The sequence below is a fragment of the Poromitra crassiceps genome (genome assembly GCF_964638095.1).
Source record: "Poromitra crassiceps genome assembly, chromosome: 17".
Lineage (NCBI taxonomy): Eukaryota > Metazoa > Chordata > Actinopteri > Beryciformes > Melamphaidae > Poromitra > Poromitra crassiceps.
Genome location: NC_139635.1, coordinates 27599369 through 27625466, shown reverse-complemented (window position 1 = coordinate 27625466; position 26098 = coordinate 27599369). Strand labels below are relative to the sequence as shown.

Sequence of the window (26098 nt, the reverse complement as noted above, 5' to 3'; positions counted from 1 at the left end):
CCCAGATTGGCAGAGGGTGGAGCAGCAGCCAGGATTAAAAAAAAGAAGAAAAAAAGCACTAACGGGGGATGAAGAAATCGGGCAAAAAAAATATATATAAAAAAAACAACACCACAAGTAGAACATAAAAGGAAACCTGGGCTACAGTGCCACCTGTCAGGTTGACTGACTAACTAAGCCAACTTAGTATAGGCTACATGATACACTATTGTTTGTGTTGATATCGTTTGCTTTCTTTGTATTACAGAACCCACACTTTAGATGCCAGGAAACCTCCAATTAGGTGTGAAAAGTCAACTGAAGCCTTTCCTCAGTAATTTCATCACATGACAAACTCAAAACCTGAGAATCAACCATCATTTTATTCCATATACCCGTTAGTTGGGGATAGGAAACTCAGCAGGACATTTCAAATGGAAGCAACTATAGTATACTATCCAACACATTCCTCCCATAGAAGATTACATCAATCTCAACATTATTTACAGCCTTCATTTCAGAACATCCTTATTTAACAATGAACATGCCTTTGAATCAATTCTGTTACATTCTCATACGCTACAAGCAGCTGTCGTAAAATAAAACTTTACAGACAGCGAGTGTTGATATTGTGTTGTGGGCCGTCTGTGCCAGAACTGGCATCCTTTACTCGTCTTTCACAGTGGAAAGTATTTACAAATCACCCCTTTCCAACACAGTAAGTTTACAGCTAAAATACATTTTCTTCCATAGATCCTGCTCATCTGTATGTTTAGGACAGCGCAGCAGATCCATAGATCTTGCTGATCTGTATGTTTAGGACAGGGCAGCAGATCCACAGTACAGATTTAAAGAGCATCTTGTTCCTCCTGAAATCAAAGTATGTGCTTGGCACTTCAGATCTACATGGATGTAAACATGACAACTCTATAGTTTCCTCACAACACAACACCATATATCCTTCACAAAATAAAAAAGAAAGCCGTTAAGAGTTAAGACTTGAGTGCTAAATGGTTACAGACACAACCTACTTTCATTTAAATTAAAAATGATAAAAAAAAAGACTTCTCATTAAAGCCTTTGGCAACACAAGAGCAACAGTACAATCTTTAAAAGCATTAGCAGTGTCTTAATATAAAATAATTTCCCCCGGTGTGCAAATGGGAGCAAAACAGTTGCTTTTCCTGCATTTCTTTTTAAATAAAAAGGTCTTTGTGGTGATAGAGGTCCATATCTCAGTAAAACATATCCATCAGTAGTACTAATAAAAAATGTCCATCAGTAGTACTTCTGCTTTTTCTTCAACTTCAGCAGACCGACTCAAATCCAAACTCTGGGCTCTGATGATAATGTATGGTATCAGTGACTGGTCTCCTCACACTGAACACATCCACCAAGTCTCAACAGCTTCAGTCATTCCAACTGGATCGCTCTTTATTCATCATCATCATCCAAGCGACAGTCTGTAGTCTGCGATTAAAGGAATATTACGCGCTCCTTGTCTGTTTTCACTACATCTTTTGGAAAGGGAGGCGGCAAAACATCTTTTGGAAAGGGAGGTGGCTCCGGCGGAGGAGCCTCCATGCTCCTCCTGTGGACGCTGAAGGATTGAGAGGGTTTGACGTTGCCGACCAGTGCCAGAGGGGTGAACGCATCTGGGGGAGATGAAATATGAAATAAGGCCACTTGTTTTGTCTGGTGACAGTTTTCTGTTTCAGTTGATATTCGATTTAATGCTGGATGCACATTTGAAGAGATTGTATTACAAATGTTATATACCTAAAACAAAATTAAAAAAATATTTAATTACCGGAGGTTCACCATCAGTGTTGAGGAATGTTACTTCTAAAAGTCATTAGTTACTTTATTTCATTACTTACCTTAAAATGACAAACTAGTTACGTTAAGTTACTCTTTCTAAAAACTAACTTTCTAAACTAACTGATGCCAAGTGTTCTCAATTATTTACATTAAAATGCAATGCAAGACTTGCTGAGGTTGTACTGTCCCTGTACCACATGTGTGTACTGTGTTACTCTGCAAGTTGTTCAAGTCTGCACATATCTGTATTTGGTGAATGAAGTGATTGAGAGGCGGTTGCAGTTTTGCTGTCTGTACCTGAGGAGAAGGTCTTATGGGGACTTGAAGTCCTCGTGGCTCTCAGACTGCCTCCTTCTTTCCCCGTCACTCGGATAGGAACCACCTGGCTCATATCTATATTCGCTGCATAGTGAAGGACAGGGTCAACGTTGGGGCTCACAGATTATTATATAATCACTTCCAATGTCCAAAGCTGAGATTGATGAGACTGTGTTACTTCATGCACTAAACGAAAATCACCACTCATAATGGTATTTAATGGAGCTAGCTACAGTAGATGATTTGCAAGGGCGACAATCGCCTGCCACCAGCCGCTGATTCGTCTTTGCTAGATTCAGTATGAATAATGAATATGAACACAAAATGGCAATTCAGTCTGAATATCAGGCAAGGTTGAAATCCTGGAATGGTACAAAAATAAAAAATAAATAAAAAGGAAGACGTGTAGAAATAACAGAGGGAATTTGAAGAGTTTGAAAAAAAACAGCATAAAATGAGTGAGGTCAAACAGACTGAATGGGTATTTAAATCTGTATTTTGTATTTTGTATGATATACAGAAAACGAATAAAAAAACTTTGAAAAAAAAAAACAGACTGAATGGAGCTGCACCTTTTTTCTGGCATCACAGCAATGACAATCTGTTACTTAGCAACAGCATTACTCAGCTACTGCTTAATAACTACTGTACATGGCTTGAATAACACTTATTTATTATTATCTTTACAGTGAGCGTCAGTGATTTTAGAACCAGAAGACCATCATTGGCGTATTACTTTAATCTGTGTTCATGCTGCACGGAAGCAGGTTTCCATATTAATGTCTGATAGCTGATTTGGGCCATCAAATAGAAACAGTAGCTCCTGTAGCAACACCAGTGATGATTGGTTGCTGATGGCTAATGTTGCCCAAAGGTGCTGCTGCAGCTAAAAGCTCCACACCAACAATCAAGGAAAGAGGCAGCTGTGATATATAATATATATATATATATATATATATTATACCAGCTGTGGTATATTGACACATGACGGTGTCCTGACCTGCGCTGTGCGTTCTCTGGTGGGAGCCCTTGGTCTTGGAGCTCTTCTCTTTGCCCTTGCTGAGGGCCGCCAGCTTGGTGGGGATCTGCTGCTGCACCAGAGCCTTGTGGGTCTGGTTGGTGGTACTGATCAGGTGGATGGGCACCTCGGCCTTGGGGGGCAGCGGGCTGATACTCTCCTTGCGCGGGGGCACCATTGGGGGAACTTCGCTGGGGTCGGTGCTGGTGGGGATGATGGGCCGGATGCTGGGCTTGGGTGTCAAGGTCAGAGTTCCACCGCCGCTCCGCATGTCTCCTCTGAACGACTGGGAGGGAGACACCTGCAAGAACTGGGGAAAGGAACTGCATTATGGTAGTAATAATGGCCGAATCAGTTCTTCTTTCATGGCAAAAGGCATAGTGCATACAGTACTACTGAAAACTTTTGTAGCATGTTAGTTCCTATCCTAGACCTAAATATCTCACTACTACAATAAGGCGAGGGGTTCCATGCGGCTCACAATTGCTGAGGCAAGTGCGAGGCATGCTAGAAATGTGCAGGATATTTCTAGTAGCTGACTGGTCTGTAGATTAGATGTAGTGTGCAGATTACTGTCAAATTTCTCAAAAACTTGTTTTGTATCACACTCCATTTTCCATTCATCATACAGTGAGTACACACATAGCACACCGAAACAGCAGAATACACATTGGGCCAAATAATTGAAATAATAATAATAGATTTTCATATTCGTGTCACACCTGTGCAGCCTCCATGTTTGCTATGGTCAGGTGCCTCTTGAGCTTCAGTTTCTCCAGCTTCTCCTTCTCCTTCTCCACGGTCCTGGTGGCCTCTCTGAGCCTCTCCAGGTCCTGCTGGTATGTCTCTCTCTGCCTCTCCAGCTCGGCCCGCTCCTCGGCCAGCCGCTCCTCCAGCCCGCGGCACTCCTCCTCCCTCTGCTGCAGCTGGGCCTCCAGCACCTCGGCCTGGACCCTGTGCCTCTCCCGCTCCCTCTCCCAGCGCACCGTCTCCTGCCTGTGTGCCGCCTGCAGCTTGTGGAAGTTGGCCAGCTCTTCCTTCTGCTTCTCCAGGTTGCGCTGTTTCTCCTGCTCCAGCAGCACGTTGTTGCGGTGGCGGGCGGGCCGCTCGCGCTCCGCCAGCAGGGCGCGCTGCAGCTCCAGCTGGCTGTCCTGCTGGGTCACGATGGCCTGGGGGGGGGAGAGGAGGGGAGAGATGGGTGACACTCTGCCAAAACAGTTAAATCAAAACATAAATGAAAATTAAATTGAGAGCCATGCACCATGTGCAATGATATCAATTAGTTGTACTTATTTTGATGTGTCGGAAAATTGGATAGATAATAAATCTAAATAGATCATTTAATCAAGATAATTTTTTTATAAATCACAATTTAAGCATCAAATATGTGTGTAAGTAACTCCTGATGAGTACAGTATGGATTTCAGAGCAAGCTACAGTTTCTTACCTGCAAGCTATAGAGCTTCTGTGAAAGCATCATCACCCTGTCATATACCTAAAGAGAAATAATAAAGCTCATTCAAGAATTGCAGTGGCAAATGTTGACACTTAGAAACACAGATGGGGAAAATCACCATGAAAACTTGATCTTTAGAAGACTGACCTCTGCCTCAGGGAAAGGACAAGGCATCAATGAAGGACAAGGCATCTGTGTGTCATCATCGGCCTTGAAGAATAACAACAGTAGTGTAAATATTTCATACTAAACAGCCACTGCTATTGGAAAACTGCATTTCCCAATGTCACTGTCTCACTCACAGACTGTTCCAGGCTCTCGGAGAGGTCTGCTTCTTGCAGCGGGGGGTCACCAGTGGCCGGTTGACCGCTCTCCCCAGGGCTGCCCTCGTTGCTGCCTGGCCGCTCAGCTGCACCTCCGTCTGGCCAAATCAAATCATATACATCCAAACTCATTGAACACCTTCACATACACAGTATCAATTGTTTTATTTTCTAGTTTTAGTTGCTAATAATATTCACAGAATCATGCAATACCAGTTTCATCACTGGTGTAGAGTACAGTACAGATACTGTATACATGACAAGATGGAGCTAAGTGCAAGGTTCCTACAGAGGCCCTGATATAAAGTTCTCTATGACTTTTCATAGCCAAGCATTCCGATGACTCAAATACTGTATTTCTTCCTGGTTTGTTCAGAAAAGTTCTAAAGTGGTCAACAGTCTGGGGTTTCACTACAGTAAAGCTTGCTGTGTACAAAACCACCATCTGATGCAATGAATGTGTGAAATGGCCCTTCACCAGTGGCTTTCCTACTTAAGTTGCACAGCTAGCTCCTCCTGCTGGCCCTTTCATGTAAATGCATGGAGAGCCAGAGCGGTTTGCCTGGTATGGTCGTTTTGGTGGGGTGTCTTTGCTGCTGCTCTCAAGAACCATACACCAAATATAACTATTGCATAATGGCAATCAATTTGATAGTGGTCCTGACAGAATTATGATACATTCTGGTATTCTTCTAAATTGAATAAAGAAATAGAGTCCGCACACTGGTTACAACAGTTAAAACAGTTATTAAACTGTCTAGTTGTCATTAAAGCATATATTTTGTACTTGTGTTAAGCTGTCGTGATGTTAGCCATGTTTGACTCAAGATATTTTGCCATCTCTAGCGGCAACACACTGTAAAAAGGTAAGAAGGGCCATTCTGTGGCGCTAAAAGTGAGATAGCTATAACCTTGATGGCCTGTGTGCATCTTCAGCCCACGGCAGCAACGCTCCAACTGGGACACATTATGAAAAACCAGAACAAGGCTTACTCCTCATGGGGCTGCTGTCGCCCCACGCAAAGGTGTGGGCCCTCCTGAGTGCCCCCCTCTGCCCCTGGCTCTCCTCCACCAGAAGGTTTGGATCCCTCCTCTCTGAATACAGCAGGTTCTGCAGGTTTTCCACTGTGGACAGAGGACAACACAATTCATCCTGCAGACCTGCACTGAATACAGCAATAATCCATGACCTTTTGGTGCTGCTCTCGGAGTCATGACCTAATGACTCATGACTAACGCAGGTGGGTGAAAACAGAATGGAGCTCATTTCACTTTCAGTTCGACCAGTGCCGCGAGTAGATTTTTGTCAGAATTCAAATGTGGATCATCTTATGGCATCAGGCAAGGATTTTCCCATCAGGGGTTCCCAAACTTTTCAGAAAACCAAATTTCCCAGGGACCACTATCACTGCGGATACCAACCATTTCCCCCCCATAAAATAAAATTGGCTGATGAACATATTCATCTGATCATTTTCCCATAAATCACCTCAATAATGTTTTTTTTTATGTGCACTCCAAAGAGTATCAAACAGGTGTTGTTTATTCATTATAAGAGTGGTAGTGTATGTACCTGTTTTTGCAAATTAACTCTTTGAGCTGTTGTCTCTGCTCCTACCTTCAGTGATGGCTCCTTTGAGCAGTGTCTCCCCCTGCTGGAGGTCGGTGGCATCTCCTCGGAGCAACAGTCTGCTGTGGGACGCTTCTTGCCCTGTCACAGTCTCAGTGAGGGCAGCGAAGATCTGCAGTTTCTCTGTCAGGCTTTGTGCTATCTGGGCATCCTGCATCATAAGAAACTCTGGACATGCAACAAAATACACGCATATCAATATGAGACAAAAATACAATTCCGTGCAAATGCAGTCTATTCTTTAAAAAAAATACTTATATTTGATAGTGCTGGGTTGGAGATTCAATTCCCACTGCTGCCTTTCTAAAAATGTATTTACTGGGGGTTAAGTGTCTTGCTCAAAGGCACCGCAGCAGCAGTTGAGGATGGGGAATGGCTAAGTTATTAATTTTCTCTGCCCACATTTTCCCAGCCAGTCTGGGGATTCAAACTGACAACAAGCCTGCTTCTCCTACACAAATACATAACATTATGTTGTGTCTCCCCTCAAACAAAGTGGATCCTCTGATAAGCTTTGCTAACCTTGCGAGGCAGCTGGATCCACGTGAGATCATGAGATCAGATGACTTGTGAAAACAAAACCATTTAGCAGCGTCAAGTTAAAGCTTTGCACCCTGACAGATGAGTTTCATCCAATTCAGCAAGTGTCTGATACTCTGCTGGCTCGTACCTTGGTATTCTCGCAGTCTGGCTCTCCTCTCCTGTTCGGCATACAGCTCCTCCTCTCCCTCTGGACAGCTGGACCACACAGACAGTATCACCTTCTTAAAACACACTTTTATAGACTTCTCTTTATGTAATCATTGTTTTCAGTTCAATCATTGTTTATGTAATCATTGTTTTTGCCCACTTTAACTCCGTAATGTCTTCGGTTTGTTGCTTTCTATTTTTAAGAAATCTTTTACATATTTATTTATTTACCCTTATTTTAATTTCTCTTGAATGTGTTTCCTGTTGTCATCTAATTATACATAGGTTACTACAGTATTCTACACTATGTCAACTCTACTTTTAGGCTGTTTTTGCCACTGTTCTGCTCCTAAAATCCCCATCTCACCTGTCCACAGCTTCCCATATGAGGGTCATCCAGGTGTTGCGTTCCTCCCTGGAGGCGGCGTGGATCTCGTACATCACCGGCTGGCTGGAGGAGGTGTTGATGAGGAACATGGCTTTGTCCTCGTGGGCCACTTCCCTAATGATCAGCTTCTGGAGCGAGATCACTGGCGGCTTGTTATCCTGCAGTTAGAGGAGGGAACACAGGAGTCACAAAGTATAATGGGCATTACTAATTTAATCACATGTATTATCATGATCAGTGCTGTGTTCTGTTAAATGTCAATGTCCTGGATCATTTGATGATGGAGTCATCATAATCACACATTTTTAAAGAAACCCTAATGTTACGGTCACATGCGGCTGGTCTTTCATGAGCTGCCATTGGGTAGTTTAACTGTCAATCACGAACCGCACACTGAAGACACTGGGTTTCCTCTATATATATTTAGTAGTGACGGCCCCCACTGCTTAAAAATAATATGAAATGTCATGAAAAATGTCATAAAGTCACAATTACATGACACTGCAGAGTGGTTTTATTTTGTAATGAAGGATACACCCGGCCGAGGGCAGCGCCTAGCCACCTACTATGGCATAGCCATACCCACCCCACTCTGTCTCTGATTGGCTTAGCCTGATAGTCTAATCTTAACCTAATCCTAAACAATCATCACTCCTGATACGTGGGACGCGCGGGCGGCATTATACAAGCGCACCTTACGAGAAGCAGTAGAAGCAGTTGCCGGCAGAGCGGAGGTCATGTTGTGAAAATGTTAAGAGAAAGAAGAAACTACACATTCTTTCCTATTTTTCAATCCAATGCGATTATTGATATTCACTCCGTTCGCCGGTGTAGTACGGGCACACGACCCTAGCCTACTGTATGTCCATTCATTCATACAAATGTTCACAGCTAGTTGGTTTTGATGGCAACATTGAACCCGCAGACAACGAGACAGCCAAAATAGTTATGACAGACCAGAAGCACATCAGAGATAATCAGACCGTGACACCTATGACAGATGGAGAGAAATCTATACTAATATGCATTTTATTTCAGCTACATACAAACAATATTATAATCTATACTCGTTTATTCGAATATGTTAGGAAGTTTCAGGTAAATTAAGTGATGATATTGATAACTCACCACAGCAGCAAATATTAGTTTCTGATCTTTTTCTTGTAAGAGGAGGAGAACGTCTGATAGCAGCACAGCAAGGATGTCTGTAGGGAAAGATAAAGACGATCACAACATCAAAGAAATGCTATGGGGTTTTTCTCAAATGAGTAAATATGTCAACCTCCGTGAATGAATGCAGGTATCCTTAAGACCAATCAGTAACAAGAGATCCCTCCAAGGTTCCTCCAAGTAGTGTCATCAAAATCGGACCAGTGGTGTCTGAGATATCACCTTTGAGTTAAAACATTTGACCTTAAAATGATAGTGCCCCTATTAGGCCAATCAGTGTAATTTGATGAACACTGGAAACCAGAGCAAAGATGCATCGTCCCTCCAAATTTCATGAGAATCAAACCAGCGGTGTCTGAGGTGTCACCTGAGATATCAATCAATCAATCAATCAATCAATCAATCAATCAATCAATCAATCAATCAATCTTTATTAGCAGACACAAGGTCCAATATAAACACACAGTAAAAAACAACAACACAACATCAAACAATTACACAATTAACATCAGAACATCAAAAAATACTACAATAAGAGCCTGTACCAATGAGCCCAAGTGCTGGAGTGATACTTAATTGCACTAAGACTGGGCTGAGTCAGAAGCAAGATTATGATATTCTGAGAAACATTCAGACGACAAATAAATGTATAGGTCAGGTTTCTCAGTAGGGCATGAAAGGTATTGACCCCTACACCACAAAACATTTCACTGGCACTACAACACCTTGGCCTCCCAAGCAGTATTCTCATACAGTCATTGTAGGCCACCTGCAGTTTCTGAATGCTAGCCTGCTTAAACTTGACCCACAAGGGGGCAGTATAAAGCGATGTACAATAGGCTTTGAACAGGGTTATCTTAATCTCTTCAGAGCAGAAATAAAACTTCTTTCTCAGCATATTTGCTTGTGCATACAACATACGTCGCTGTCTATACATGTCATCGTCATCACTCATATGATCATTAATGATGTGGCCCAGATATTTAGTACTGCTACACACATCCAGCACATGTCCTGACAGATAAAAGGATGGGAAGGAGAGATCCCTATCATCTCTTGTCCTGAAGATCATAATGACACTCTTTTTAGCATTGTACTTTACATCAAACTGTACACCATAGTCAGAACAAATATTTAGCAGCTGTTGGAAACCCGCACTGCTTGGCGACAGTATGGCCAGGTCGTCAGCATACATAAAGTGATTAATGACAGTGTTACCAAGCACACATCCAGTTCTACAGCTACTGAGCTGCACAGAAAGGTCATTCATATAAAAATTAAAGAGCACAGGAGAAAGAAGCCCTCCCTGACGGACACCATTCCCAACCCCAAAAGGAGCAGAGACCACGTTGCCCCACTTGATCTGCATAGTCTGGTTTGCATACCAGTATGCCAGGATTCTGATCAAATTGCAAGGCACTCCCCTCTCCCTCAGCTTAATAAACAGTTTCTGGTGGTTTACATGGTCAAATGCCTTAGAAGCATCAATGAAACTCACTAGGACCGAGGAGTTTTTACCTTTATACATGTCAATAACTTCTTTCAGTCCATAGATGCAAAGGTCAGTACCATGCTTGGCTTTAAACCCAAACTGATTATCAACAGTGCCTAAATATGGATTTAAATGAGATAGTAATATGATATGATAATAATAATAATAATAATAATAATAATAATAATATATATTTATTTATTCCAGTAAATGGTAGTATTTCCACATGTATCACTTTTCTTTAACTTATCAAATAAAGTCAATGAATCAAGGCTTGGCGCTAACCTTTGTTTTTACCGGACACTGTCTTCCAGGTGACAGTTCCCTCGTGCAGCAGCATTCTGTTGCCCTGGATCAGATCCTCTCTGCGGAACAGCCGTCCGTCCTTCAGCCGGCCCTGGGACTTGGGCTCCAGACGGAAGCTGATGTCTCTCAGACGAGCCGCTTTCTCATAGTCGTCGACCTGGGCGTTGACCTGGAAGATCGTGTCTTTGATCAGCGCCAGGGCCTGAACCAGAGACTCGTGTTCCTCTGTGTCGGCTGCAGGGAAGATGAAATACAATAGTCAGCCAATCATTATTTATGCAGCAACAATTTCATACAAAAGGCCCTTTCTAGACAGCATTGGTATTACCAGGAAAGGTCGGTAATTGGATTTAAGTCATTTCAGTCAGTCATCCATCCAATCGATGGGGGACTGTGCAAATGTGTCACCCACTGTACAGCAAGAGCAAGATAGGCAAAACTCTCTTCAAGTGGCTCCAATTAACTATAGAGAGTGATGCTGCTCTTCCCTGCCACTGACTGACTTCACTGTATGTCTCTTGTAGTAGAGATGTCAGGTGAAAAAGAAGTCTCGGGGCGTCCGGGCAGTGCTGCGGTAGATTATCTGAAACTATTTCGATTATGGAGATTCAGGTGTGTGATGAGTGGTGCTTACCTTCAGTGTTCTGTATGATTCGCTCCAGCAGGACGGGGTATTTTGTGATGCGTTGAGTCACCAACAGGAAACACTCAGGAACACCCAACCTTCTGACCAGGGACAACTGACCTACTTTCTGTAAAAAGACAAAAAGCTCCACGTAAGCTTTTATTTATTTATGTATTTATTTTTGGGGGGGGGGGGGTATTAAAGATAATGAATTACTTATTTCTACCCGAGACAAGTAATTACTTATGCTACGCGTTACCTCACTTTTGCACCACAAAACGACGATGTGCTAGCTGCTAGGCGCTTACTTGCGTTCATTGGGTCGATAAATATTGTAGACCTAAAGCACACATAACCAGCAGCAGTATCTTAATAATTAAAGAGACAAATATGTTCTCAAGGTTTTTAATAAAGTCTCAATTTTAACTTTCTGAGTCATATCATCTTGTTGGCTCGTTCGTGCACTCTCCTCGTAATTCCAATATTTCTGACATGACTTGAAGTCGGGCTTGATGACACGAGCGGAATCTTTAGATAGATATTATGCCATGAAAAGAGGTTAAAAAGGCGCAGACTGACAAGTTATCTGATCTGAGATGCTGTGTTATCTTGCATGATCCCTGCCATTCTCCCCTCAACAACAAGCCATTTTCCAAACACTGACACTGTTGTTTGTGAAATGCCCCCCGTCTCTTAGATGCTGGCAGTGGCGTGCCTGGCATGAAGGACAACACCGCACTAAAAGTAATTGGTTTCTCGTTTTGCCCCTTCAATACATTTCCTTGGTGTAGCAAATCACGGCCACAGGCCTCACTGTGGCTAGGAGCAAATCACTTTTGTCCTGTGAATGCGCTGACCACTGAGCGTACATCTCTTACCTTGATGAGGCTCTCTGACCACTGAGCGTATATCTCTTACATTGATGAGGCTCTCTGATCGCTGAGAGTATATCTCTTACCTTGATGAGGCTCTCTGACCACTGAGCGTACATCTCTTACCTTGAGGAGGCTCTCTGACCACTGAGCGTACATCTCTTACCTTGATAAGGCTCTCTGACCACTGAGCGTACATCTCTTACCTTGAGGAGGCTCTCTGACCACTGAGCGTACATCTCTTACCTTGAGGAGGCTCTCTGACCACTGAGCGTATATCTCTTACCTTGATGAGGCTCTCTGACCACTGAGCGTACATCTCTTACCTTGATGAGGCTCTGCAGCTTCTTGTTGTTCTGCAGCTGCTCTTTGTAGTAGCTGACAGCATCACTGTGGTGGCTGCAGAAAACACCGTAACACTCCCTCATTCTCTCTCCCAGATCGCCTGAAAACTAAACAAAGCAAGGTCTTCTTTATAACATAGTGATGATATGAACCAGTCGTGCAATGTCATTTACATGAAGGCTGAATGTAGTTCACATATTGTCATATTGTTGCACTTAATTTACTGTTTATATACTGTATGTGTGAAACCTACAACCTCTGTATAAGTCTCTAGAAGTTAGGCTAATATTAAAGTAAGTAAACTGTTCATCTCATATTAATTAGGTATGGGAAACAATATTATTATGAATATTCAATATTATTTCCTTAATTGCTTAACCCATCACAAAGGGAGAGGGAGTATTAGGGAGTATTATTTGAAAATTACAGTGCTATACTACATTGCTATACTTATATTCTTAAAGATCCCATTTCGTGTATAAGATGATTTTCTTTCCCTCTTTGATTATAGAGGACTTGGGCCTGCTATATAAACGTCATAGGCTTGGTCCCCACATAAATCCACACTAGCCACCTAATGAAAAAATGCCTCCAAACAAGCTGTTTTGACTTCTGGGACTTTGTGACATCACAAAGTAACGCTGATTTAATTTGCCCGCTTACAGCGCCTCCCCCACCAACTGAACGCAGAAGACCCAACCTTGTGTCTGTAGCATAGCTGTGTAGTATGGAAAAAATGCACCAAAGATGGATTTATCCTAACAGATCATCTTATCAGAGGTCCTGCCCCCTCAAAACAGTGCAGTTAATGAGGGGAGAGACAGTCGGATAGAGAAGTCCCACTAATATTAAGCAACCTCAAATAAGTAGTAAGTTTACTTCAATTTGGCTTGATTGAACAACAGGATCACTTCACTGATCCGACTTAAAGCAGCTATGAGCAAGATTTTCGATTGTTATTAACACCTTAAGTGCCATAGCCGAAATAATTCGTCTTACATAATCCAACGCTTAAGTGCCAGAGCCGAGTTTACTCGTCTTACATAAACATTTTTTTTTTTTTGACGGTGGGACATGAATCAACAACTTTTACATCTTCGAGATCACTATTGGAGCAAGATAATGTGTATAATCTATTTTACCGACCCACTAAGTGTTGACAGTGCTCCCCCAGACGACCGAAATCAAAGAAAAAACTGCCGCGGGACCAAGCCGTTCAAGGAAATGCCGTGGCGATTTTACAGTAACAGACTTGTCTTGCCTGAGAGCGGCCGCGCACCGGCAGCAGCACACAGAGAGCGGAGAGCGATTTGCAAAATAGATCATAGGTGAAACACACTTTGAAACACCTCAGAAAGGCCAGAATCAACATCTGCCCATCGCCCACGCATTCCCCGGCCCATCTTGACTCGCACAAGGAGCGTCTGCACGCAGGCAAGCAGGCAGGCAGGCACACAGGCAGGCAGCAGCAAAAGCGCTTCTGACACGCCCGCTGTACAGCGGAGGGAGGAGGGAGGAGGGAGGAGGGAGGAGGGAGTTTGAATGAGAGGGGTGTTTCCTGTTGTTATGGAGGAAATTACTGTTCAAAACTATTGTTTAGAATGTCTGACGGTCTTACTGATGCCAAAAATGAATGGTTAAAGTGACTGTTTCACAAAAAGCCATTTATCTCTGAATAAATTTCCAGACGCTGAAACCATGCTGTACTCAACGGCTAATATCTACATAACTACTAACTCTGCAAACTAACTCTTTTAGACAGAGAAAGCACACATTCTATTAGTTATTTTTAGATGATTGGTGTTCATGAATTCTTAACAGAAAAGAATCCTCGGCTGTCTCTAAAATGAGCCAGAATCGTCAAAAACACCCCTGGCACAACTTACCTACAGGAATGAAAACATGGCTGGCATTCAATGTGTTAAACAGTCTAAATTTAATATCGATGCATCACATCTTACCTCTAATAGTAGACGAGACCAACGCAGAGTAGTCTCGCTTGAACCCCGAGTGAATCGGCCAGTGTTGTCTCTGTCTGTGGCCGGGGCAGATCAGCAAGTGAAATGAAACGGTTTGCGGCAGCCACTTCGGCCATAACCACAAAATAACAAAATTACTACGGTTAGAATATAACGAGAGATGTTCGCGAGAGTAGCAAGCCCCCGCATGGCGTTCTCCTTGTTTATGGTCTGTTGCTAGGCAGAGCGAAACGGCGGAAGGCAGGCAGCTGCTGTAAACAGTTTTGTTTCACTTCCGGGTTTATTAGGCCCGCCGGTAGACAGATAGAGAGAGAGAGCCCCCTGGTCTGGTGACGCGAGGTTAGTAGACAGACACAGACTCTATAATCATCAAGAGAGCAATCTCCGATTCACACGGCTTTGGTCTCAGCTACTATTATAGGTAAGATGTGATGCATCAATATTGTAATTATACTGTTTAATAACAATCGAAAATCTTGCTCGTAGCTGCTTTAAGCAGCTGATGCATTCTTCTTGATAATTTGTCTCATCACTAAAAAAAACGCATTAATGTCCTAAAATGTCATCGTATATTTCACTATCAATAACTGAACACTTACAGGGTAAAGCCAAGAAAAGAAAATTCTGTGAGTTCTGTACTGATTCTGATTCCTCAGTCAGGCAGATAACTGACAACGGAAGTAATCATGTTTCCTTAGGAATGGAGTGCCAGTGACACAGCATCATTCCTTGGCTTTGAGTGCAAACACACCCATCTGTAGTCCCATACACAATGCTGCAGACATACCAGCCATTCCTCCAGACACCTGAGCAGTGAGCACTCACTCAACACATGGAGAGAGAGTGAGAGAGAGAGTGAGAGACACTTGCTCAACACATGGAGAGAGAGAGTGAGAGGAGTATACACATTCATCTGCTGGTTGTGTTGTCCTGTCCATAACATGTCATTTTAGGTCACGGGGGAACTCAACCTAAACAACTCTATTATTGTTAGTACGTGGGGGGATGGGATGTTATTCTCTGCTGCTGCACTACTTTGTTATTTAAAAGGAACAGTTCACCAAAAAAATTAAAATTCAGTCATTATCTACTCACCGCCCTGCCGATCGAAGGTTGGGTCAGGTTTTTTTTAGTCCACAAAACATTTGTGGAGTTTCCCAGGGAAACAGAGTTACAGCATTCTCCTAAACAACTGAAGAATATGATGACCAACTTTCAAACGTAAAGAATAAATAAAATAAAAAATTTGAAAGACAACAACAGTAGCCATGAGCTGAAAGTGAAAAGTGAAAATGGGACTTTCAGCTCACAGCTAGTGAAGATTTCTGCTAAAGTTCTGTAAATGATATTATTTAATATTTTCAAGTCAACTCGGAATCTTGGGGTTTCTGGAGACGTGGATTACGCCAGACGAGCAGTATGGAGGCATTTTATGCATTTTTTTTAAGCTAGTCACCTTTCACTTCAATTGTTTAGGATAATACTGTGACTTTGTTTCCCTGGAAAACTCCACAAATGTTTTGTGGACTAAGAAACTTCATCTCACCTTCCACAAGCATGGGGGTGAGTAGATAATGATGACTGAATTTGAATTTTTGGGTGAACTGTTCCTTTAAGTTGGATGTATTTTTATTCAAAAGTGTGCCTGGTGCAGCTTTAAAAATTAGCCTACCCTACCTGAGAGATGAGTATATCCCCCAGCTGTGTGATCTGGTAGTTGTTTGGACAGTCCGGGTCCTCCAGGTTTTGGCTGCGGCGCACTTTGAGGCAGTTGAGGAGGTGTTGATGGAGGGGCAGCAGGAGGTCCAGACCAGGGAAGAGGCGCTTCAGCGTGGCCTCCTCCATCTGCAGAGTCTCCCTCAGCTCGTGCAGGTAGACGCCGAGGAGGATCTTTAAGGTCCGCACATGGTGCATCTCCGTCTGGATCAACTCTGCGAAACGCACAGAGGGGAATGTCTTGATGATCATCCCTCGCGAGCTACAGGCAAGCACGCCAAGCGTACGAGGCACACTAGGAATGAGCGCGTATATCACGCGATATTTCTAGTCATAATAATGACGTTGTGTGTGTTTGTAATTGAAAGGTCTCCAGTTTGAACTTCTGAATTGTCGAGGAAAATTTGTGCAGGGAAAATGAATAACATGCGCTCACTCCTCACTCAGCAACTACTGCCAAGGTGCAGCTCTTGAGCAAGGCATTAACACCAAACTATTCCAGTGGCCAACAATAGAAGATTGCTACTTAGCAACTCCCAAATGTGATGGCTGTTAATGCCACTCCAACCTACGCTATTATTACTGTAAAAACAAATGTAATCTTTGTTAACCTGCCAAGTCACATGCGGATACATTTTTTACGCTAATCAAGCTAGCAAGCGAAACGTGTCACTGTACTTCAATGTCAATGTACTTCACAATAAAAAGCATTCCGTTAGTTTGTCAGCGGAAAACTTAATTTGAAGGAGCTGTGCAGGGAATGGAGTTAAAAGTTTCAGGCAACTTGACAGGCTCCTCATCTTCGGGATGCAGCTACCAAAAATACATAGTGCAGGAACAGGCCTTCGGAGGGCGGTGTGGGAATGATAGAGCCGGTATTCTCTCCATTAGTAGTCAGTCACTGTACCATCAAAATGATTAAAAAAGCTGTTATATTAAGGTAAAAAAAAAATTACATAATGAGGGTTTAATAACAGCATAACTATCATATTTTTTGGTTTTGACTCTGATGAAGCGTCGAAACGTTCACACTGCACCTTATTAAAATCACTTTCCAGTTAATTGAGTGCTCCAGGATCCTCCTTTACTTTGGACAACTGTATGGCTTGAGTATAAGCTGTATCCATAAATGATTAAATATGGCTAATGAAGATTTTGTTGAATAGTGAATTTTGACAAGAGAGTTTTGTACTCACGTACACACTATGTTTGCAGATTTTAAACTGACAAACCCCCTCTCTCTGATACTGGCATCTTATTTGATCCTGGCATACTCCCTGAACTCAATCTGCTTCTCTAACACTATAAAAAGCTATTCTGTCTATCTATGCTTTAATTTTTTATTATTTTTTTTGCAAGAAATGTCAGCTAGTAAACCTGTGTCATCCTCTTATCCTGCCCCATGCCCATGTCAGACCATAAATGAATTTAGCTGTGTTCCTACCATAAATGACATCTTGTCTTTTCACAGCCTCTTTGCTCAGGGCTTTGAGGTAGTTCTGGTCCACAGCAGAGCTCCAGGACTCAGCCTCCAGCTCCTGGGCATCAGACTCCAGCTCCCCTCGCAGCGGAGCATAGTGGTTATCTGGATGGAACACAGATGCTCACATTAATGTTGCGTTCACACCAAAAGCCAAGATCGCATCACTCCCTCGAGTTTGACCGCGCAAATTATTCGCCAAAGTTGAAACATTTCCACTTGAAGAATGAGGCGCCACAAAATTCTGCTTCATTCACAAATGGCGTCTGCTCGCGTTCGGTGTGAACGCCCAGTAGGACGTATTGTATTACATATAATACATGTGTGCCTATAGTCATAAGGGTGAAAACCTCAATGATTCCTTACCATGTATGTAATATTGATTTTAACACCATTTTTGAATTTGGCAAAACAAAAATGACAAAAAACATTTGCCATATTTGAATCATGTCATAGTGATTTAATTGATTTGATAATACTCACTGACAAAAATAGATTTTAGTTAACAAAAACAATAACACATTTCCCACTTCATCTGTTGATTCGGCAGCTGCACACAATCACATCTGACAGCTGGACAAACTATACATTTCTACATGTATTTTTGTTTGATAGTCTGCAATTGTAAAATGCATGTATGTTAACGGATCATATAAATGTCGACAAAAATATATACATGACAAATAATAATATATGATAACTGCTTGTCATTTTTTTGTTAATTTTGTGATGAGATTGGCACTGTCGCATCACTGTCAACAGATAAGAAATGTATATGAAAGAGATATTTTCCCCTAACTGGTTGTGTTGAGTTTGGGCTACTGTTTTTTTTTTTGCGCTACTGAATAAAAAGCATTTCATTGTAGTTTGTTATGCATATTAAACAGGGGGAAATTAAACCTTGCTAAAACATCGAGGACCAAGCCAAAACTCCAAAAAAACTGTTTTCAGGGCAGAGTTGCGACAGGCTGTTGTGATAGCAGTACAGGCAGCCTTCAACAGCTCCTCATCATCCCGCTCAGTATTAGCAGTGTTACTGACAGCGACTGGCTGACCTTCTAGGTTGATGGGCTCAGCCGCGGAGGAAGCCAGCGACACCGAGTCTTCATGGAAGAACTTCACTCGTAAGGAATCCAACTCCTCCATCTGTGCCGGACGGGATGTAGATGCTATGTGGTGAGGTAAGGTCAACAGTTGAATTAACAGGTGATGTCAGCCCACACATAAATGCACAGTAAGACTTTGTTTACGCTGCAGGCTTTCAGTTTTGACTGAATCGATGTGTCTCACTGAATACCAGTCAAGTCGGCTATTAGCTTGAGTTTCTTTCTATTGTTTTTTTCTGTTTGCATTTTGAGCGTTCAAAAATACAGGTCACATGTAGTTCAAATGCCTCAGGATGTGATTTGGTCACACACATCAGTTTGGCCGAGATCTGAACCAAAAAATGAATGACTAGGAAACATCTGATCTGTGTCACGTGGGGGGGGGGGGGGGGTCTAAATTGGAACACTGTCAGCTGCAGTGTGAATGTCCAAGACACTGACACACATTTTACACACACACACACACACACACACACACACACACACACACACACACACACACACACACACACACACACACACACACACACACACACACACACACACACACACACACACAGTATTCACCAACCTGGGGCTGGTATCGTTGTCGGAGGAGGTAGCAGGCTAAACAGGGTAAGTTTTGGGGGTGATTGTCATTCCTGGACTGAGGGAACAGCCAGGGAGGCCATCATGGGAGAAACTCTCTCCCTGAACTGAGCGACAGAGACAGAGAGACGAAGAGAGAGCGACAGAGAAAGAGAGACCAAGAGAAAGAGTGTGAGAATTTGAAAGCAATTAAGTTTATGTTGGAATGAATGGAAAAAAGAGAACAACTGTTGCAAACAAGTGCTCAGGTTTCATCCCCCCCCCCCCCCCTGTCTGAATGGATGAAAAGGGAAGATCCATAGTGATCACAATGATGTAGTATCATAAGAGGTAAATGGTAAATGGTAAATGGCCTGCATTTATAAAGCGCTTTTATCCAAAGCGCTTTACAATCAGTAGGTAGTCTACATTCACCCATTCATACACCGATGGCGGCAGGCTGCCACGCAGGGTGCCTACCCATCGGGAGCAAGGAGGGTTAAGTGTCTTGCCCAAGGACACAACGACAGCAGCCGGGAGGGAGCGGGGATCGAACCGCCAACCCTTGCGTCATTGCTCTACCTCCTGAGCTAAAGCCGCCCCGGTTCACACACTATGACAAATGCAGCAAAGCTGTACTACTGGTTTGGTATGACACTTAACATTGTCATCTTCTGAGCCCATTCAACCCAGTTGGGTCAGGGGCTGAGAGTTTGCAACAATCAGATCCCCTCCCCCCCCTCATAATTACACTGAACACTACACAGTGTACACACTCACTAACACGACACTGAAAGTAGAGTTGTTCCGATACCAATATCAGAAATGCCTCCGATACTGCTTAAAATGCCACCGATCCGATACCACATAATTTATTAGCCCTGGAAAAAAAAGGTTTCACCCAGAGGAAATGGCTGTTTTTCCCAGAAATCAAAATGTGTAACATGGGCCAGGCTATAAGACAATGATAGCAAGCAAGCATATCACATCCATATAGGGTTAGTAAGATACAGTTGTTAAAAAAAAAACTATATACTGTATATTTTATTAATACACTGGTATCTGATCGGTACCCTGTATCAGCCGATATGCTAGTTCAGGTATCATAATGGGTATTCGGAAGGAACAACTGCTATCAGAACATCTGACTCTAACTGAAAGTGATGAGGATTTCAAGGACGAAAGCGTATTAGTCAACGAGAAAAGTAAATAATTGTACCTTTGTTTTGTTAAATCACTATCCTCTATGTCGCTTCACACCCCTCCAAACCGAGAAGACGAGGCTGCAGAAGTAAAAGTACCAAAAGTAGTGAGTGCATTTCATGGTGCTGCATCCAAACAAAAGGCTGTTGCTAAACGGATCCAGCCCTGTGGAGAGGGAACTGGTTTGGCAAACTGCTGCAGGGCGGCTCAAGTCAGACCAGCTCAGGCAAAGGGCGACGCGGGAGCAGTCTGAGCACTGATGCTAATGCTAACAGCAAGGTGATTCATCATGGGGAGACTCGGCTATGGTAGCTGTTGTTGCGTGCGCCTAACTTGCATGGACACTTCTTAGGCTCTTGTTCAACAGAGCATGCATAAGCTGAATGTCACCCTGCTCTTATCGACTCAGCATTTTCCTCATTACGGGCCAGATACACATCTCTGCTGGGTGGGGCGTGAAACTGCTGATAGACTCCTTATTCCACTGACTGACACGTCCTTTGAAAGCCATCTTTGAAGTTTAAGTGCGCTTAAATGAATTCAAAGGGGCAATCATCTCTAGACATGAGAATGGCTTACCTTCACTCTGTTCTTTGCAGCGTTATCTCTTCAACAGCTTCTTCATGGAACTAAGAAAACAAAGAAATAAAGGTTGTTAATTAAAAAAGAAGAAAAAAAGCCCACGGCACCCCCCTTGGCTGTGTGTGTGTGTGTGTGTGCGTGCGCGTGTGCGTGTGTGTCTGTCTGTGTACATGTGTGTGTTGTTGTGTGTGTGTCTGTCTGTCTGTGTGTGTGTGTGTGTGTGTGTGTGTGTGTGTGTGTTTTGATAGGCCCTTGAGGGACAACGATGATCCACTGTTGTGGACATAGGCCTCTGCGTCAAGTCAACCAGCAGCAGTAGTTGTGTTTAATAATAGACACAATGGACATTTGGTTTTAACTTGACACTTAAAACCAAAGCGTATGTGTATTCAGCCAGGAGGAAGGCAAACAGATTTCTATTGTGGGTGTCACTGTTCACGCAGGTCACATTGAACAAATAAACTGGAACAATGTGTCAAAGACATATCAAGGAAGGAATACATGCAGCAAATGATCATAGAAGCACCTTAAAACAAAGTCTCCAAATTGTGTAAGAGCTTTGACTAATTCTGTTCTATTGTATCTAAGAGGTATTAGTTTCACATTGGTTGGTTTCACACAGGAGAACACCATGTGTAACGTGAGATTATTTCAAAGGGGAACAAAGCAGTTGTCAACTGACAACAGACACACCTAAAACATACACATTGTTTGACTGAAGGAGCTGTGACACACACACACACACACACACACACACACACACACACACACACACACACACGTCTCATGCTGCTAGCGTCTGGCTCACCTGTTAAGACACTGAAACTTCCTGCAAAACAAGAGCACAAACGTCAATATCGCCGTCTTGGGCGCAGCATGCAAAGACGCCTAAATGGCGCCTTTGCTCCTGAAGACTATGAGCTGGTCCGTGCAAACGGTGCTGCAGAGATCTTCTTTTTAGGCTGACCAATTAACTGAAAAACTAAATCAATAGCAGACGTTGATATACCAAGTCGCCATACTGTAATTGACTTCACTTGCTCAAGGACACTTCAGGAGGCATTCAAAGCGCTTGCTGTCACAAGGGCTTGAACCCGCTCTACCAAATCTCTAAGTCGCCCTACTGACCTCAAGTAGCCTACTGAGAAGCACTGTCACAACTCCAATATTCAGTCAAATAATTTGCACGACTTTTTTCAACACTTTCCAACCCTTTATTCTTTTCCCTTATTTGGGACAGAGACGGCGACATCATCTGCGTCAAATACTTTATCATGTAAAAAGAGTATATCATTCTACATTTTTGGTCTCAAAGGTTTAACACCAATCAACAAAATAAGCTTTGCAGCACTATTTGCCTAAACACATTTCTCACGGCCAAGTATCATATTACTGTATTGAAGCGTGGTATGTTATTGGCAATATTGTGGCTGTGTACAGTTCAGCCCCTCCCCTTGAGTGACAGCCACACCTCAGATTACTCACCCGCACAGGGCTGGAAGGGGAGAGAGACACCCGCACAGGGCTGGAAGGGGAGAGAGAGAGAGAGTACCATGAAATACAGGTCATTCCCTGTCAGAGACAAAACAAGACCAGCAAGTCTGCCAAGTATCCTGCTGAGGACGGAAGAGGGGAGGGGGGGGGGGGGGGGGGGGGGGGGGGAATACACTAATGCTGTGTTTGTGAAAAACAGTTTCACTGAGGCAGTCATGGAGCCTCATCGCCGCAGGAATTGGACTATTCAAACAAGTGAAAATGTACACAGAGTCGCTGACGGGCTGTCATGTTCTTGGCAGGACAAGCGAAAGGCCTTCTTGTTGTGCCACTGCTGGTTGGTTTTCTCCCAACCAGACCATCATCGACGGTTAACAGCCGTGAAACCGACGACTTGAAGAGGCCATAAAAGGCGACTGAAACCAGTGATCCATGTTACTTTCATTCCTATTCACGCCCCAAGGCCTGTGTTTGTATAGTGTCATCATCATCACGTATTTGTTTGTATAGTGTCATCATCATCACTTATTTGTCAAGACACACTTGTTCACTGTGAAACGGCTCCTTCCCTCCCTCCCTCCCTCCCTCCCTCCCTCCCTCCCTCCCTCCCTCTCTCCCTCCCTCTCTCCCTCCCTCCCTCCCTCCCTCTCTCCCTCTCTGCCTCCCTCCCCTCCCTCCCTCCCTCCCTCTCTCCAACACAAACACCAACCGGACTTCTTGCATTTTGCACCTTGCTTTCGCATTCACCAGCCTTGACACACAGTTTACACATTAACTGCAATAAATAGCCCTAACATCTCCCTGTGTGAATGCCAAAGTGTCTCTGTAAGTGTGGGGAGGTGAATCCTTATACGCAAGTCCTCAATCCAAGGGGAATGTGTGTGTGTGTGTGTGCGTGCGCATGTGTTGCAGTGTGAGCCTCAGCCAAGCTAGTTCCTAATTATAAGCATGTGACCATGAGACGGGACCTGCTGGGACAGACTGGAAAATGTAGTGTCTTTAGCCTCGGGCCTTTCCCCTTTCATTTGGAGTCATGTTCAGTTCACCCACACCCAGGCAGTGCTACCTACTACGCTGCATTACAAACACTCCACCAGTTCCCTGCTACTTCAAATGTGAATGAATACATTGACACATAGATTTAAGAGAGACTTCAAAGTGAGTCAAACAGACACATTACAAGCAATAGCACAACCTGTGAATAAAATCCTGCCTATAAATGTTCATTCACACGTGTCAACTGCTGGATACAGGCTTGCAATAGACTGCCATTTGAGAGGTGACACAGACACCTGTGATCACCTGTTTTGGCTCAGGTGAACGAAACTAAACTGTAGTCATATATAGCACATTTGATCATCCAGCAAGTCCAATGTGCTTTATATAAAAGAGGAACAATGTGCCAGTGGGAAAAGTTAGAAGATAATAAAATAATATAAAAAACACATAGCTAGGAACAGAAGTTAAAATAAAACGGCACTAGTGAGAGTTTTTACAGACATATAAAGGTGTGTTTTTTTTCAGCTCACTTTTTTATGCTCCTCTCCTTTGCATTATTCCTGGTTACTGTCAATCAGCTGACAGCCCCACACAGTCAGGAAGACACGGGAAGACTCCGACAGGAAATAATCCATCAACATGTCGCCTCACAAACTTTACTGTCACATCCATCCACGCCGAATGAGTTAGCCGTGACAGCAGTTCATTAATTTCAAGATATGATTGGGAGCGACGAAAAACGAGTTCGTTTGACATCCATCCAGTGGTGTGGGAACTGGGGATCAAGCCAAGGCTGCGTGGTGATCTGACTAGACTCCTCTCTCCAAACCACAGGTGATCACTGTTTACCTGTCACACGATGCACACAAATGTAGCGTTAACCAAACTGACACTGATAAAATATGACATGTTTGGTGGCCGAAGTCGAAGTAATAGCATGTGGGAAAAGGCACTATAGTTTCTAGTTCACGCAGAGTTCAAAATCCTGTTCTCATGGCCGTGACATAGCCGCGTTTTTAATCCGTTAAATGCCATTAACTTTGACACGTCGTCCCTGTCAACATGTCTGACGCCTCCGAGCGTTTAATGTACTACAAACCCCGAACAACAAAGTGGCACATTAGTTTCCTCTTACCCGAACTGTTTTCTGTCTGTCTGTCTGTCTGTTTGTTTATTTCCAGGCAAGGCAGCGGAGGAAAAGCATCATCTTTCAACAGCTTCCACTAAAACGAAGCAGAAGCGATGCCTTCGGACTCGGAGGAACAAGTGCACGAATGAGGGGGGAAAGGGGGAGAGTTGAGAAATCCCTGCCCCCTTGTGGATGGGCCCTCCCTCTCTCCCTAAGCATTGTGGGAATCGTATGGTTCAATGCAGCACTTTGGCGACACATTCCACAAGTTCATTCCACTACACTACACTAGGCTGACTGGTGTAGACGCATCCTTTCTTTTTACAGTAATTGGTAGAGACAGAACAGAGGCATCCCGTGACAGCACGAGAAACCTGTATGCTTCATACTAATGCTGTAATGTTGTGGCTGAACTACATAGTGACATCAGAAGTGGTAGGCTACTACACATGGAAACAGTTTGACAATTTGGACAGATTTTGAGTAATTTGTTTGAGACTGCTAATTGAGACAGTCCTGCAGAATCATTTTTCTTCTGGTGATATATGCGGGCTGCCTCATTCTTTCTTGTGCGGCAGATTTCCCTCTTCAGTGTTGGGTCAGACCCACTCTTTCCTTGTGACCTACGGTAGGTAATTTTATGTCCCGCAGCCCCAGGAGAGACGCCCACCTGGTTGCTAACGTTAGGCACTAGCACCATCTGCTGGCCGTCAGGTGTCTGCGCATACTGCAGGATGGTGCTGCTTTGCTGGGCTGCAGAGGCCATGGTGAGATCTAGAAGTTCTTCCTGAAGGCCTTCAGCCCCTGGGGCCAGTTGGCTGGTCTGGTAGATTGGGGGTGGTGGTGGTGGTTTCTGTCACTCCTGTGGAGGCAGGTGTGTCATTTCCCTGGGTGTGGCTGAACTGCTGTAGGACTACTTCTCCCATAATCACTCCCAAGTACCGCAGCAGAGGTACTTACTGGTATTACCACATGCACAGCAGCGCGTGGTCAAGAGAAGGCTTTTCGCGTTGAGTCATTCAATTCATTCATTCAGTCAAGAACGGATAACGGTGATGATGTCATCAGTGATGTCATCAGTGTTGATGTCATCACTGATGGTGTCAGTGATGTAATCAATGATGATGTCATCAATGATGTCATCAGTGATGATGCCATGCCAAATATTTTTGATGTTTTCATCCTCGTCAGGTATTTTGACTCTTGACTGTCATTAAGAAGGCCCTCATGTTTTTCTCTGATTCTGTTGAGAAGTTCTGCATTATGTTCTTTTGTTGCCTTGGCGATGGTTCTGTTCCAGTGTTACACAGTTGAACATTTGCCAGATATTGAAGATATCGAAAACATCTTTAAACCTGCCAAACTTGGACTGTTGAAAGATGTAGTTTCCTCGAATGGCCTTGAGTTGCA

At 43.4% G+C, this 26098-nt stretch overlaps 1 protein-coding gene across 3 annotated transcripts; it reads right to left on the bottom strand.

The window, feature by feature from the left end:
- Window positions 1–343: 343 nt before the first annotated feature.
- Window positions 344–24806, bottom strand: LOC310791780 (rho guanine nucleotide exchange factor 18-like). 3 transcript variants are annotated; one of them, XM_083653443.1, is made up of 24 exons: window positions 24695–24806; window positions 22552–22591; window positions 21875–21895; window positions 21064–21113; window positions 20501–20564; window positions 19286–19409; window positions 18664–18777; window positions 17573–17713; window positions 16090–16343; window positions 12415–12540; window positions 11226–11343; window positions 10571–10825; window positions 8752–8828; window positions 7603–7781; window positions 7216–7283; window positions 6534–6713; window positions 5909–6040; window positions 4895–5013; window positions 4740–4802; window positions 4584–4631; window positions 3859–4305; window positions 3119–3446; window positions 2098–2202; window positions 344–1634 (listed from the first exon to the last, which is right to left on the bottom strand). In XM_083653443.1, the coding sequence occupies exons 7-24, from the start codon at window positions 18752–18754 to the stop codon at window positions 1456–1458; spliced, it is 2910 nt and encodes a 969-aa protein (XP_083509569.1). In that variant the 5' UTR covers window positions 18755–18777; window positions 19286–19409; window positions 20501–20564; window positions 21064–21113; window positions 21875–21895; window positions 22552–22591; window positions 24695–24806; the 3' UTR covers window positions 344–1455. The 3 variants fall into 3 exon arrangements, with proteins under 3 accessions (XP_083509569.1, XP_083509570.1, XP_083509571.1); XM_083653444.1 differs by lacking the exon at window positions 20501–20564; XM_083653445.1 differs by lacking the exons at window positions 16090–16343; window positions 17573–17713; window positions 18664–18777; ... (4 more) ...; window positions 22552–22591; window positions 24695–24806 and adding an exon at window positions 14395–14461.
- Between the last annotated feature and the right edge of the window lie 1292 nt (window positions 24807–26098).